Here is a 15,875-nt window from a genome sequence, read left to right on the forward strand (position 1 = left end):
CCCTTAGACATATATGGATCACGCAACTGTTCACGAGTTGGTCCCAGAAAATAAAGTTAAGAAGGACTATATGGATTTCCCCTATTGCCTTAAGCGAGTTTTTCAGACATCTTCCGCTGAGTGCTTCTCTCTGTGGATTAGAATTATTTAATCAGCTTGTGAATGATAAAGCCAGTTGTTTGCCCTGGTATGGAACTCACCTAGTAAACTTAGATCTCTGTGCAATTCAGGAAGCACAACTTCCTGAGATTTTCCACAAAATGCCAGTAATGTCGTCTGAATTTTTGTTTTGGTGTTCTGAGTTGAGAAGGTAGTACATATTTGGGGATTAAATAGTATTCAGAAAACTGAGAATAAAATGAAGATGTTTTTATTGCAGTGGGTTAAATATATTCCTTGGTTTCTGGGCCTCCCAAATTTATTCAGGAAATTTCTAACTTGGTAAAGTAATTTTAACGTTAATATCCTTGATTCCTTTGATCCATGGCAGATTGGCAATTCATGATGATTTCTCAAAGTATGTGCATTTATGGCTCTGTAGTGTCCAAATGAGAGGATCTCCGAAGTTTGAAGCAGGTGTATTTAAGACGTGCTTCCCCTATCCACTCTCCACCATATGAACTCCCCTGACCTCTCAGTGTAGGATAGAGCCTCCTTCTAGGCTGCTGTGCTCGGGCCTGTAAGTCTATGTTGGTGCTTGTTGGCTCTGTGTGACGGATGGCACAGGGTTTCTGCTGTAGTGCTGGGTTACCCTGGATTGACATTTCAGTTGCTGTTTAGTTTTGCCCTGGGTTGGGTCAGTTCATGTAGCTTGGGAACTAATAGTAGTATTTTACAAATATTTATTTGCTCAACATTAATTAATGGAAGGATAGACTAATTTTTATACCATTTCCATATTGAAACAAATACAGTTTCGTAAGGGTCAGTTTTCAAAAAGCAGGGTCAATTTTGTATAAAGAATTAGGCAAAACATTTCCCAGGTTTTGGGTGTTTTAATTCATAATTTTTCTAAAGCAAGAAAGAATTAGTCACTCAGTCATGTCTGACTCTTTGCAACTCCATGGGCTGTAGCCCACCAGGCTTCTCTGACCATGGGGTTTCCCAGGCAAGAGTACTGGAGTGGGTTGACATTTACATCTCCAGGGAATCTTCCCAACCTAGGGCTTAAACTTGAATTGGCTGCATTGGTGGGTGGATTCTTTACCATTGGGCCACCTGTGACAGTCTTCCGTGTACCTCATTGGTCGGAACTAGATACGTGGCCACTCCTAGTGCAATGAAGTTTGCTATAGTTCTGATGTCCTCTTGTGTTAAAGGTTGCTTCTTACACTCTTTGTGAGGAAGGAAAGAAATGAACATTGTATGAATCTCTTAGCATTGTGTTTAACTGTTACGTCACTGCAGAATTGTACTTAGTGGCATAAAAAAAAGTGAGGGGTTTACATGCTTCCTGCAGCAAGAAATCTGGATGGTGACCATGTAGGGTTAGTGCAGTGGCCTGAGGCTGCTCTCAAGGGACCAGGCTCCTCCTGTCTCTCTGCTCTTCTCTCTGTAGCCTGTGGATTTCTGTCTGGTGGTCTAAAGGTAACTCCGGACATCACCTTATGTTCCAGGTGGTGAAAAGATGGAAAGGCAAAAGGCTTTTCCTGAGCAGTGATTTATTTGAGAAGGGCCTTCCTTCCCAGGTACTGTAACCTCTGTCCCACTGACTGGAGTTGTCAAGGGCCCAGGCATGCATGGTGCTGGCGTTTTGAGTGGCCCGACAGGCCCTGATTGTGGAGGCTGGCAACTCATCAGTCTTAGTGGTGAGGGCACACGCAGCACCAGCGCAGGAACCAGCCTTTGAGACAGAGGGGCCCTGTGTCCCTGTGTGTCCTTTCTGCAGCTCCTTTCCTGTGTTGAGAGTTCTCCCTCCTAGTTTGTATTATAAGCAATGTTAGTTCAAATAAGGTAAATCATGTTCTTTAATTGAATTAAAAAATAATTCCTATGTAGGAAACTCTTTTATAGGAAAAAATGGCTGTATTTTCACTTAGTGGGAAATTAAGTAGTCATTAAATATTTACAAAGGTTGTGCACAGAATGGGCTGCATGCCCCGGAACTGTTCTAGGTCATTAGTGATCTCTAGGATATAAATCCAGAAAATGCTTTTCTGTCTTCATTGTACTTGGCCTCTCAGCAGAACTTAAAATAGGAGCGCACCTGGTCTTCCCTTTACACTTTGTTCTCCTGGCTTGCGTGGCCCCACATGCACAGCTTTTTCGTTTGTCTTCTTAGCTCCCCCCTCTCAGTTTCCTTTACCAGCTCTTGATTTGCTTTGAAAGTGTTAACTTTTCTTTGGTGTTCAGTCTGGGCTCTCATCTTATCTCATCAGCCGCTTTTTCCGTACAGCAGTCAAAGGGCTCTTCAGTGGAATTTGAATCGTGAGCCTCGCTGTTTAAAACTTTTAAATGTCTCACAGTTCGCGGTGAACACTCAGACGCCTCCCAGGCTGTGTGAGCGGATCCAGCCCCTGCGAGCTCCTCAGCCTCATCTGTGCCACCCTTCCTCGGTCGCTAGTGCAGTTCCCTGCACTTGTCAGGTTCTTCCTTGTTCCTTGAAGTCCTCATACGCGCTGGGCCACTGCCTGGAGTGTCATGCTGCCCACTCTTGGCATCTCCAGCTCCTGTTTTAGGTCCTCAGCTAGGCCTTCAGTGAAGCCCCCCTGAAGCTCCCTGTTCCAGAGTCTTGGTTGTTTCATGGCACTTTCTCTCAGGTGATCTTTTGTCCGTTTGCTTCTTTTCATACCCAGTTTGTGCATAGTAGGTACTATTTTTTTTTTTTTTCGGCTGAATGCGTGGTTAATATCATGGAGAGATTCTTAACATTATTTTGAGAAAAAGAAAAATTTTGTAGAGCGTCATCATACTGTGTAAAAAATGTTAATAGTCCTCTGGTGGGAATCTGTTTTTTAAAATTAGCTTCTAATGGCAAAGGAAAACTTAAAAACTCCTCTAACTTGCAGTTTTACATCTAAATGGAACTCTAGAGATCATTGAATACAATCATTTCCTCCCTAATCAGGGAACATGGATAATAATATGCTATTTTATATTTTTGCAGAAAGTTTCAGAGTTTACAGAATACTTTCACATACTGTCTCATTTGAGCTTTAAAGTAGATTCTGAGTAGTTAGGGTATTCTCTGGATGTAAGCCCTTGTCTAGCCACCAGGCACGTGACCTTGGGTAGGTGAGAAAATGAGGGTGGTGTGAGTATCCAGAGACTTTATATAATTTTGTGAACTCTGCAGTATGAAACATGTCGGTAGTAGTTGTGTTACAAGTAGCAAACCTAGCTCCCAGAACAGTGACGTGCTGGCACGGTGTCCGGGATGAGCGGTGAGCGGTCAGGCTGATAACCAGCCTCCGGCTGTGCAGTAATCTTAACTCTGGCAAGATGCTTAACCTCAGTTAAGCCTCAGTGTGCTCATCTGGAAAATAAAGATACTATCTGCTTTATACAATAGTAGTTAGCACAGTTTCTGACACATGCTAAGTAGTCAGTAAATCTTTTTGTTGTCACCACCATCAGTAACATCAAGCACGACAAAAATGACCAGAATGGTAGTTTGATGAGCAGTTTGAGTCTTACAGAGTTGTGAACTCTTTGCTAAATTCTCATCTGAGAAGTAATTCATATACACAGGTGTGTTGTACAATAGCTGTGCTGCAGCATAGCAAGACTGCTTAGAAGTTGTTGTTTTCCACATATTTTCTAATTGTATATGCTCAGGTTACCTCATTCCGATTTAAATTACCAAAATAATAGCAGTTTAAAGACTGAAAAGTGTGTAGAGCGATTGTAGACATTCAGAGGGCTTTGAAACTTTGAAATAAGGATTGTTAGTAAGCACTTGGACTGTCAGGTTACCTCTTCAGTGTTGCCATGGCTTCTTAGAGACAACGTCCTGATCATGGTCTCTTTCTCTTCCTCTCTAATGGCCCCCTGATGATTTTATTGACGCACTTTAGGGAGCATGATTATTTGGTTCAGTACTTGTAGCATGCCTTCATTAGGATGTGTAATACGTAATGCTGCCACAGATACCTAATCTGTAAAAAAAACACACAACAAAAAACAAACAAACTGGCTGATGGTGGGAGGAAGTAGAAGGAAGTAAAGACATAGAAGGAATCCAAAGAAAGAAAAGTGAAAGTCGCTCAGTTGTATCCAGCTCTTTGCAACCTCATGGACTATACGGTCCATGGAATTCTCCAGGCCAGAATATTGAAGTGGGTAGCCTTTCCCTTCTCCAGGGGTCTTCCCAACCCAGGAATCGAACCCAGGTCTCCTGCATTGCAGGCGGATTCTTTACCAGCTGAGCCACAAGGGAAGCCCAAGAACACTGGAGTGGGTAGCCTGTCCCTTCTCCAGAGGATCTTCTGACCCAGGAATTGAACCAGGGTCTCCTGCAATCCAAGGCTTTGTGATTTCTGCCGTTGAGTTTACAATCTAATTGAAGCCATCTGCTGCTATTGCATTTGCTTTCTGTATTGTAATGCTAAATGTTTTGATGATGCTGGATTTATATTCAGTAACAACTTCAGTAACACACAGGTCTTGTGTTTTTCTGAATGAGTAGCCTTGATGCATTCACGCCTAATGAGGAGCACTCCGTGATTATGTTAAAAAACGATAGACATTCTTAGCTCAGGTGGCATGTCCTGCATAGATGCAGACTTCTGTGCTGTTTTACTGGCAGTTGTACTGAACATTATGTACTGATGTAGACGCATTTATCATGTTTGCCTTTTCCATTTTCTGCTCATTTTGTGGAGTTTTGCAGCAAAGTAATTTGCCACACGAATCCTAAGTAAAACCATTTATTGTGACTTTAAAATTTAATAAATAATAAGTAATAAAGCAATTATATTCAAGTAAGAATTCACGAGTGTTCCAGAGACGTCCAGTTATAAATGAGAACCTCACTGTCAGGAGCACATGAGGTCATGGCTCTCTGGGGCACCACTGAGTGATGGGATCCCTAGTCACAGGTCGACGCGAGCCGTCTGCGAGCTGAATAAGCTTGCGGATCCAGGCGGCCGGGGACAATCGTTGTCTTCACGGCTGCCCAGAATGAGTTCTTCTTGGACAGGAGAGCTGGCTATCACTTTTGAATAATCAATTGACTGACAAACATATTGTAAAGAATAGGATGATTTTTAAAATGCCTTGTTCTTTTTTTCCCTGTTCAGGGCAACTGTTTTTCTTTTATCACTGTGGTCTGTTGCAGGGCTTGTGTTCCCTGATAATTTTACTTGGGAACTTAAGCTAGAGGACTCTTGGACCTCTCCTTTACCTATTTTTCAGAGTAGATGTTGGTGGCTCAGACAGTAAAGCGTCTGTCTACAATGTGAGAGACCTGGGTTTGATCCATGGGTTGGGAACATTCCCTGGAGAAGGAAATGGCAACCCACTCCAGTACTCTTGCCTTGAAAATCCCATGGACGGAGGAGCTTGGTGCAGGCTACTATCCATGGGGTCGCAAAGAGTTGGGCACGACTGAGCGACTTTACTTTCTTTCTTATTGAGTTTTTACTGCTACAGATTTAATAGTTCATGTACATTGGAATCTACATCATTTTCATCATTTTAAGTGTTAAAAAGAAGGTAAAGATCCCATAGGTTTAACCCATTTAGCAAATCTCAGTGTACCTTAGTTTATGAGTACATAATACAAGTAAATTCAGAGACAAAAATCCAGGTGTATTTTCTTAGAAGGTAGAATCTGTTTTCATGAATCCCTTACAACTTCTTCACAAATAGGAGCACTCCTTCATTCCAATAAAAAAGTAGGAATGCTTTCTTGGCTTCTTCAGTTATATTTTGAAATTCTTCCCTGCTCTTTGTTGAAAATGTAGTTTTATCACTTCATCCAGGGTGACTAGGTGCAGGATAATTTTTTTATGCCATCCCCCTCAAGCATGTGAGCCCAGAGTGTGTGTGGATTGGAGTGGGGCAGTGAGCATTTCAGCCAGGAGGAACAACCTGGATACAGGCCTTGAGGCAGAGAGCTTGGCAGCTTGAGGCCCTGAAAGAAGGTCCATGCGACTGGGGCATGGTGGGGCAAGAGGGGTTGGGGTGACAGAGGATAATCATGGAGACCTTGCTGAGGAGTTTGCCTGGGCCACGGGCCACTTGAGCAGGGCGGCACCCAGCGAGTATTGCTGGTGGTGCCCTAGGTTCAGCTCTCAGCCTCCCGCTTGCTAACATCTCTCCTTTCATTCCCAGGACTCTGAGAGGTGGGTGGTAGCATCAGAGTCCACTAGACTGAGTACCAACTAGGTGTGTGGGTAGTCGCGATTTTACTTCTGGCCACTGTACATTACACACCCTGCCCTGGAATCTCCAGCTCACAGGTTCTGCTTTCTTTTCTCTTTTATATTCATTTAGCAAATACTTGTTGAGCACTTTGTAGCCACCCCCTCCTCCACAATCAGTTGTTTGTATGTCTCCTAGCTTCCAGGGTATGAAATCTCCACAAGTTTCATGTTAAATATTTTGTAATCAGGCACCAAGCACTGTATCAGTTTCAGAAAATGTCTGAATAAATGAACAACTAAAAGAAAGTTTATGTAATTATCATATCTAAGCACCGCAGTTATTTGAATAATTTGTTTTTAATCAGTCCTGTGTAGAAACATGAACATATTCCTCCTTCGTTCCATTTTTCTTTAACATACAGTTAACAGAAATTCAAAACATGCCATTTAAGTCCATAGGTCTAGAAAAAAAAATACGCTTATCTCTTTTCAGCCTCATATCTTAAGTCACTGGTAGTTTGTATTTTTACTCTAGATGAAGTAGCTATTTTGATACAGAATTATTTTTTAAAAAGCACTGTTCACCTTCAGATAAAAATAAGAAAGATAAGTAAAGACAAACATATACCACCATATACATTTTTAGGAAGTCAAGCTCTTTTTAAAATAATCTTTTTGAGGTAATTATGGATTTACATGGGATAGTAAGAAATAATACAGGGAAATCCCATACAGCCTTCACCTAGTTTTCCCTAATGATAGCTAGCATCTTATAAGTAGTTCGGTAGCCTCAGGGAGTGGACACTGATGAAACCCACAGTCTTTATTCGGAGCTCTCCAGTTCACATGCCCTCATTAGTGTCTGTGCCGATGTAGTTCTGTGCAGTTACAGGCCACTTACCCAGCAGCACGCATTTCAGTTCCACCCCGAGGATCCCTATACGTCCCTTTATAGACACAGCCGTGCTCTCTCTTCCCCTCTTCCTAGAACCCGGCCACCACTTCTCTCCATCTCTTACTTAGTAATTTCAAAAATACTGTATAAATGGAATCATATATACCATGTCATCTTTTGAATTGACTTATTTTTTTTAACTCTATATAATCCCCTTGAGATGAATTGAGAACTTTAAAAAAGTGATTTGCAAAGAAAGTCTAACCTCTTTCCCACTGGCCACTTACCTGTCCTTTAGCAAAAACAGGCAGGAATGAGCCCCACCAAGGCGCAGGCAGAGGCCTCCCCTCTGTGCCCTGGAACTCACGCTGCTCCTCAGAGACTCTCGGAGAAGTCAAGAGTTCCCCTTTTGATCAGTGCATTGATATCTTTGTGAAAAACAGTCATATTTCTTTCAGAGGGCATGGCCCATCTCCATAATCTCCTGTTTTATTTCCAAAGGCTGTTCCAGTTAATCCCATCTTCCATTCCCCCTCTTTCTTTCCTCTTAATTTTTTTCCCATTCTGACCTACTCAAAATAAATTGTTGAGTGAATTAAGCTGTAGATAAGATTTCTCCAAATTGATATTATCCAACAAATAGGAATCACAATCAATTTGACCGAAAATCTTAAACAGACAAACTTGAAATTACATGCATGAAAGAGCTTCTTTTGTTTCCATTGGCTTTACAGGAAATGATCATGGTAGTTCTGCTTCACTGATAGTCTTGTTTTGATTTGTTTTGCCTCCAAAGTAATTATAAAATATATATCATTCATTTGGATGGTCTAAGTGCCATCCCTTGGGTATATTATTCTGTGATAAGAACTCCATCTCCTACCAAGTCATTCAGAGTCCTGATGAACAGTTTTCTTTTTAGATGAGTATGTATATGAGTGTATCACATTTTAAGCTGTAAATAAGAGTGTTGTTTGTAACCCACTGTTGATGTGTTGAGAATACCAGTACCTCACAAGCAGAGATTCTTTTAAGGTATTTTATAAATTGACTTACCTTGGCTTCAAAGAAGAAAAAAGGTCTTTCATTAAAAAGTATTTAAATAACTAATACTTAATCTTTCTAAAGAAACTAGCTCACATTTGTAGGGACTGCTATACGTTTATTGAGAGGAGCTGTAATTGACATTTAATCTGAATGAGCATGATAGATTCTACTTATACTTTGCTTGCTTAGTTATTCAGTGGTATTCAACTCTTTGCGACCCCATGGACTGTAGCCCACCAGGTTCCTCTGTCCATGGGAGTTTTCAGGCAAAAACACTGGAGTGGGTTGTCATTTTCTTCTGCAGAGGATCTTCCTGACCCAGGGATCAAACCTACATCTCCTTTGTCTCCTGCATTGCCCTCTTTACCCGCTGAGGAAATCCTAACTGTGCTATAAGAACAATTAACTACTGACCAACCTATATGGCTAGATGTTTGGATGATTGCTTCAAGATTTACTCTTTTGTTTCTCAATTTGTAGCTCTAAGCCACTTTCAAACTGTACCAAGAATTATAAACTTAATTTCTGTGGCCATCCAGGTATAAGTGTATAAAGCAGACCAGTGTGAGTAAATTGAGAGTATATGTGTCAAACTGAAAAGTTCATGTCCACCTGTAAACGTTTAAAACAAAAATTAACTGTGTCAGACACATCTACAGGCCAAAAGTTTTCAACATTCTGATCATCTTGACAGACATAAATTTGTCAGACTGTTGATTTTGAAATGTGAAAGAGCTTTTTAGTGACAGTGATTGTATCAGGTTTAAAATAGGAAAAGCCAAGAACTTGGCAGCATGAATGCACTTAGCATTATGTATTTATGAGGTGGAGGTGTGTGTATTAGTTTTTGTTTAATACATTGTGGATGTCTTTCCACATCAAGTCATATAGGTCTGTGTCTCACGTCATTTAACGATTGTAGGAAGCTTCCATGATGAGGATGCACTATCATTTATTTTTCCATTTTCTTGCTGAGGGATATTAGGGAAAATTTAAAGTATGTGTCAGTGTAACCTTTGCGGAAAATAATGGTTAAGTCCTCTTCTATTTTCTTCGTTATTTTAAAATACTATAACTTGAATAAAAGCTCAGTAGAAATTAATTTTTAACTTAAAAGTTGATCCCAGGAAATAGTAAGTTCCTATCATTTGCATACCTCTTAGGAAGCCTGGATTTAATTATATTTCTTTCTGAGTGAAGCAGACATGTGGCTGACCCATTTTGAAGGGCATAATTTCTTGGGCATTAATGGCTGAAGGGCCCTTCCGCAGTAGTTTGAAGCTATTAAAAGATTCCTTGTAAGTTCAGAGCAAATAGATACTTACCCATATTCACACATAAAGAGACAGTGTTGAATAGTTATGTATGTGTGAGAACTGAAACTCACACCGTATTATGTAGACGGTAGGCTCCTTGCTTTAGCAGTCACTCATTACTTATTTGTTGTGGGAAAGAAAGAAGGTGGTGCTTTCTTACAACTGAATCATTATTGTAAATTCTTCCTTGAATTTTATTCTAATGGAACTTAAGGTTCCTGGATCAAATTACTTCTTTCCAACAGTGTTGTTTCATCAGACCTCTTCCTGTATTAAGTTCTTTGGTATAATTTCATTTTATTTAGGAAAGGCAGCAAAAAATTCGCACAGGTCATATCGAAAGGGCTTTTCACCTGAAATATAGACTTATTTTTCTTTTATCTTTTGAAATACTTTACAAATTGAGATAATAGGGTACATAGCAGTTAGAATACAGTTTCTAATATGGAACCTGATTCTACTCCATCTGCTGTGAAATCCAGTTACATCCCGTTGAATGCAGAGTTAGGTGTATATAGCATTTTGCTTGAGGAGATATTTTATAATTATGAGTACATTTTCAAAGTGGCGATTTTGAGGTCCTGGGAATAGCAGTGGCCATGGTGGTGGCAGATAGTAAATGAGTGACCTGGTATCTTGGTGGTGCTGCAGTAGATTCCAGTTTATTCGTTGTAGACTTTGTCATCTTACAGACTTACTGTGTTTTTTTTTTTTTTAATAATAATAAAAAGATGTTAGTAACTGAGGAGGAGAGCTTGGGTGACCTGGTGCATTGGCAGTCTCTGTGCTCTGTGTGTAGAGAAACTGGGCTCTGGCTGTACCCTTCTTTTTTAGGAAGATATTATTTCCTCTCATGTAACAGGCCTTATAGGTATAGAAAACCTCACCTATGTATAAGGGAGATGAATGAATATTGTGGTTGAAAAAAATGGTTAATTATGGACAAAGAAAAATTTTAAAGTGAACATTTTGGAAACTGTATTAAGAATGGTATAAGCAAATCTGTATTGACTTGGAAATGTAAATCCAGTGGCTCTCAAAAATGTTAATTCTACTGTCCATCTTAGGTGTTCCACTGAGGGTGAATCTGTGTTCTTTGTCACACAGAGCTCCACGAAAGTGAATGATCATGTCATTGGGATTAAAGGAACTACTGTTACTGACTCTTCCAATTAACTCTAATGAAGTTCTTCAAAATTACAGTTTCTGGTTAATTTGTTTAGGTTTGAATGATTTTTATAGGATAAAAAGTTGTATATAGTTTACTTTTTCTCTTCCTTTTTTCTAAGAAGCATATTAGCAACTGAATTTTTTTTCCTATTTAGTGATGTGATCTGCAGGGTAACAACTTGTATTAGCTGTTCAGTGGAAAATTGCTGAACAATTACAATGAACATTATAAAAGCATAATGAATTTTGGTTTCCCTTTGTTCATTTATATGGTAACTATATCCTCACACACACACACACATACACACGCATTAAATAATGAAAATCATGTCTCAAATTCTAGACCTTTAAAAAGAATCTTTTCAGAATTTAAGTAAATAAAAAACAGAAAATGGCATTATTACTAATTGAGAATGTGATTGAAATGAAAAGTTGTTATTTTACTTTAAAAATGTTAAGACTTTAAAAGAATCATTGTCTTCTTTCAGATAAACTTGCGCCTCATCTTGGTGAGCGGGAAAACGAAAGAGTTCCTATTTTCTCCTAATGATTCTGCTTCTGACATCGCAAAGCACGTGTATGACAACTGGCCGATGGGTGAGTAGTGGTTTTCTCTTGAGAATGAATAATGTTGATTCCTTGTGCCCTGCCTTGTTTCACAGACATTTTGAAAAAGTTGTAAGTAAAATATAAGAAAACAAGCGAATGATTGAGGGTACAAGGCTTAAAGTTGAAGGGGCTGCTGCATCCCTGCTGGGTTTGGCCTTTCAACTCCCTCACTGCAGAATGGTAAAGGAGCCTGGGCATCAGGTCGCTGGGTGGCCTTAAAGCTGTTTTAATGTAAAAGAAAATTATTTTTTAAAGGAAAACACAAGGTAGCTAACACACATACACACACACACACACACACACACACACACACACACACACTTCATATCAGTAACTCTCTTTACACCAAAGCACAAAGTAAAAACAAAGAAAAACTATCTTTAACAAATTGTAACACATTTTTAAAATTTTTGGTCTATTCTGTACACAACCTGCTTAGGTGGCATTTGACAGAAAGTGAATGTTTGATTCATGTCACTTCCTTTGTTTTCTGAACTACTACATGATCAAGAAGGTATAAAATCCATTTATGCTTTGCATTTTCAAGCCAATATCCATGACAGAATTTTGGAGTGTGTGTGTGAGAGAGAGAGAGAGATCCTTTCTCTGGTTTTTTTCCATGTAATAAGACTCGTGCCATCCTCAAACGAGTCTTCAGCTTATGTTCTTCCTATGAAGCTAACCCAAGTCAGTTTGATCCTCTTAATTGCGTGTACCTAGTGATACGACTGTTTGTGCTGATTTCACTAATTTTACTGGACTTCCCTGGTGGCTCGGACGGTAAAGAATCCACCTGCAATGCGGGAGACCTGGATTCGATCCCTGGGTTGGAAAGATCCCCTGGAGAAGGGAAAGGCTACCCACTCCAGTATTCTGGCCTGGAGAATCCCATGGACAGAGGAGCTAACCAAAACAGTTTGTACTTCTTAAAGCACAAGACTTGTATTAACAGAGAACACAGTGTATACAAAATAAATCAATTAGATCATACTGCTCACCCTAAAATAATGTTATATGAAGCTCTTTTAGAAGAAACTCTTTAATCCTTATTAACTTCTATACAACCATAAAACTAAAACAGATCTATAAAGAAAATGCAAATACAGCTCTAAAACCAGTAATGTTCAAATTAACAACTTTAATGTGCCAGGTGGCATATTTTTGCTAACACTCACTCATTGCTTACCCCATGAATATGGTACTGTGGAGTATGGTGTGCCTCCTCTCCCGCTGGCTGTAGAGAACCCAGTTATGTGTGGATTTACCACAGACCCTTCATGCACACAGTGTACCAAATTGTCATTCAGCCTTCACTGACAGGAACATGTCATTTATGTATTAAGTCAACCTTTGTTCTTTTCTGTTAACCTCTTGACAATTAAAGAAGTACTGCTTGGTACCAGTACAATCATAAGCTTAAACGCATACATGAGCACTGAAGTCCCAAGGCTGTACTTGGTTGTAAGGTAATACTTTGAATTATCTAGATAATCTCATCCAGGTTATCAGGTTAAAATGAAAAGACAATCTAAAAACTCTTGATGAGGACTTTCAGACCCAAAGAACTTGTCTTAAGGATTCATATACCTGAGTTTAAGAAATACTGCTTTAGACAAATACTTTGAAATGACTGGGTCTTTCTTCTTGCTGATAAGGAACAAATCAGTACTAGCTCCTGAATCAGAAAGAGACTGGAGCTAAAGGTCATAGATAAGAAGGAATTTCAGAAGAGCTGAAGTAACTAAACTTAGAATACTAGATTGTCTTCACAGCCAGGCAGGATAGATAAGTAAGACTGTGAAAAGCATTTTCAAATGTCTGAGAGTGATGTTGTTTGTTTAGTGGCTAAGTTGTGTCCAACTCTCAGACACCATGGACTGCAGCGTGCCAAGCTTCCCTGTCCTTCACTATCTCCCAGTTTGCTCAAACTCATGTCCATTGATTCATTGATGCCATCCGACCATCTCATCCTCTGTTGCCTCCTTCTTCTCCTGCCCTCAATCTTTCCCAGCATCAGGGTCTTTTCCAGTGAATTGGCTTTTTGCATCAGGTGCCAAAGTATTGAAGCTTCAGCTTCAGCATCAGTCCTTCCAATGAATAGTCAGGACTGATTTCCTTTATGATGGACTGGTTGGATCTCCTTTCAGTCTGAGGGACTTTCAAGAGTCTTCTCCAAATCCAAAGTTCAAAAGCATCAATTCTTTGGTGCTCAGCATCTTCATGGTCCAGCTCTCACACCCGTGTATGACCACTGGGAAACCATAGCTTTAACTATGGACCTTTGTCAGCAAAGTGATGCCTCTGCTTTTTAATATGCTGTCTAGGATTGTCATAGCTTTTCTTTGGAGGAGCAAGTGTCTTTTTATTTCATGGCTGCAGTCACCATCTACAGTGATTTTGGAGCCCGAGAAAATAAAGTCTGTCATTGTTTCTATTGTTTCCCCATCTATTTGCCATGAAGTTATGGGAGTGGATGCCATGATCTTAGTTATATTTATCCTGGCATTCTTGATTCCAGCTTGTGCTTCATCAAGCCCAGCATTTTATATGATATACTCTGCATACAAGTTAAATAAGCAGGGTGGCAGTATATAGCCTTGACGTAAAATCCTTTCCCAATTTGGAACCAATCTGTTGTTCTATATCCAGGTTCTAACTGTTGCTTCTTGACCTGCATACAGGTTTCTCAGGAGGCAGGTAAGGTGGTCTGGTATTCCCATCCCTTTAAGAATTTTCCATAGTTTGTTGTGATTGACAGAGTTAAAGGCTTTAGCATAGTCAGTGAAGCAGAAATAGATGTTTTTCTGGAATCTCTTGCTTCTTCTCTGATCCAGTGGATGTTGGCAGTTTGATCTCCTGTTCCTCTGCCATTTCTAAATCCAGCTTGTACATCTGGGAGTTCTCAGTTCACCTATTGTTGAAACCTAACTTGAAGGATTTTGAGCATTACCTTGCTAGCATGTGAAATGAGTGCAGTTGTGTGATAGTTTGAACATTCTTTGGTATTGCCCTTTTTGGGGATTGGAGTGAAAATTGACCTTTTCCAATCCTGTGGCCACTGCTGAGTTTTCCAAATTTATTGACCAAATGAACAATGCTAAAAGAAATATTCTATTCACAATAATCTTGGGTGTGATGAATTCAAAGTAATCCATACCAAAGTGTTAACAACTCGATTTTCCTTCTGGAGGAGAGGGGCCTGGGACCATGGGAGTCAGAGGGCACTGAAGGGGGATGGATGGGGGAAAGGCTGGGGGCGGGGCGGGGGCTCGTGTCTCCTTTCCCACCATGCTGAGTCACCCACAGGCACTGGTGGTATCAAACTCACTTCATCATCTTGAACAGTCAAAACAAGGCAAAAGGGAGAGCCCTCCACTCACCTCCTTTATCTTCTGTCACTTGCTCTTGAGAGTCTTTTAAACTAGTTTTTGTGTTGACAGTTATCTCATGAAAGCAGGAACTTCTGTAGGAAACACACACATGATGCTAGAATTCTTAAGAAAGGTGATGATGGAATTTTCAAATCTCTATCAAAATCACAACTTTAAATTCTGTATCTACAAGGTAGTGAAAATTACTAACCCCATACTTTGTCATGATACAGTGTCCTCAAACCACTGTTTTGACAGAATCGTATTCCGTATTTTACCATAATAAGGTAAGGTATTCTCTAAACTGAAGTATTCTGTTATCCGTCCTACACACCAGTTGTATTTCCGTTGTCTTTGTACATTATCCTAGATTTCATACTTGTATATATGGTACCTTGTGATATCTGTTGCTTTTCAAGTTCATTCTGAGAATTTTTGGTAAAGTGAACTAAAATTGTATCTTCTGTAATGTTTATCAATTGGCTTTAAAAAAGCAATAAAGTTATCCACATTATGAAAAAGTAGACACTGTTTTGCTTTTTAAAATTTTTATTTTCTAGTTACTGAGGTATATTTTTTTGTTGTTGTTATGCTCTTTACCAATATACTAACGCTTTAAAAATCTTTGTTAAACCTACTGTTTCCAGCCTCAAATACATGTTTTAACAGGTACAGATACCGGAATATTGCGATGTTTTGTTATTTTGATAATTAAAATTAATTTTCAACTGACTTCTTTTTAACTAGGATTAGACTTTCCCCAACTCATTTATTTTAGTTTTTAAACTTCAGGACTGTTTTCTGGCACATTTTGGTGTTCTTTAAGAAGCAAAGACTAACCTTAAGCAGTTCCTGCTGTGTAGTGAGAAGCAGTGAGAACAGTGCTTGCGAGAGTCGTGATTATTCCAGTTAGCAGGAAGCTCCAGGTGTCCTCTCTGATACTCTTCATCTGAATGGGATCAGAATTTTAGAACAATGCGGTAATACCTTAATTTTATGTTGAAATGCACCTAACAATTCCCTGGTTCTTTTCAGACTGGGAAGAAGAGCAGGTCAGCAGTCCAAATATTCTACGCCTTATTTATCAAGGAAGATTTCTGCACGGAAATGTCACCTTAGGAGGTAATGGCCACCTTTGTAATGGGACTTAGTGCCTGTC

General features: G+C 39.7%; 1 protein-coding gene across 1 annotated transcript in view; it reads left to right on the forward strand.

Moving 5' to 3' along the window:
- The window catches only part of UBL3 (ubiquitin like 3), a 48,861-nt gene that overhangs the window by 25,257 nt on the left and 7,729 nt on the right, over window positions 1-15,875 (forward strand). The window contains exons 2-3 of the mRNA NM_001038144.2: window positions 11,225-11,333; window positions 15,752-15,838. Of these exons, the coding sequence (NP_001033233.1) occupies window positions 11,225-11,333; window positions 15,752-15,838 (196 nt within the window). The remainder of the gene's footprint in view (window positions 1-11,224; window positions 11,334-15,751; window positions 15,839-15,875) is intronic.

The sequence above is a fragment of the Bos taurus genome, chromosome 12 (assembly GCF_002263795.3).
Source record: "Bos taurus isolate L1 Dominette 01449 registration number 42190680 breed Hereford chromosome 12, ARS-UCD2.0, whole genome shotgun sequence".
Lineage (NCBI taxonomy): Eukaryota > Metazoa > Chordata > Mammalia > Artiodactyla > Bovidae > Bos > Bos taurus.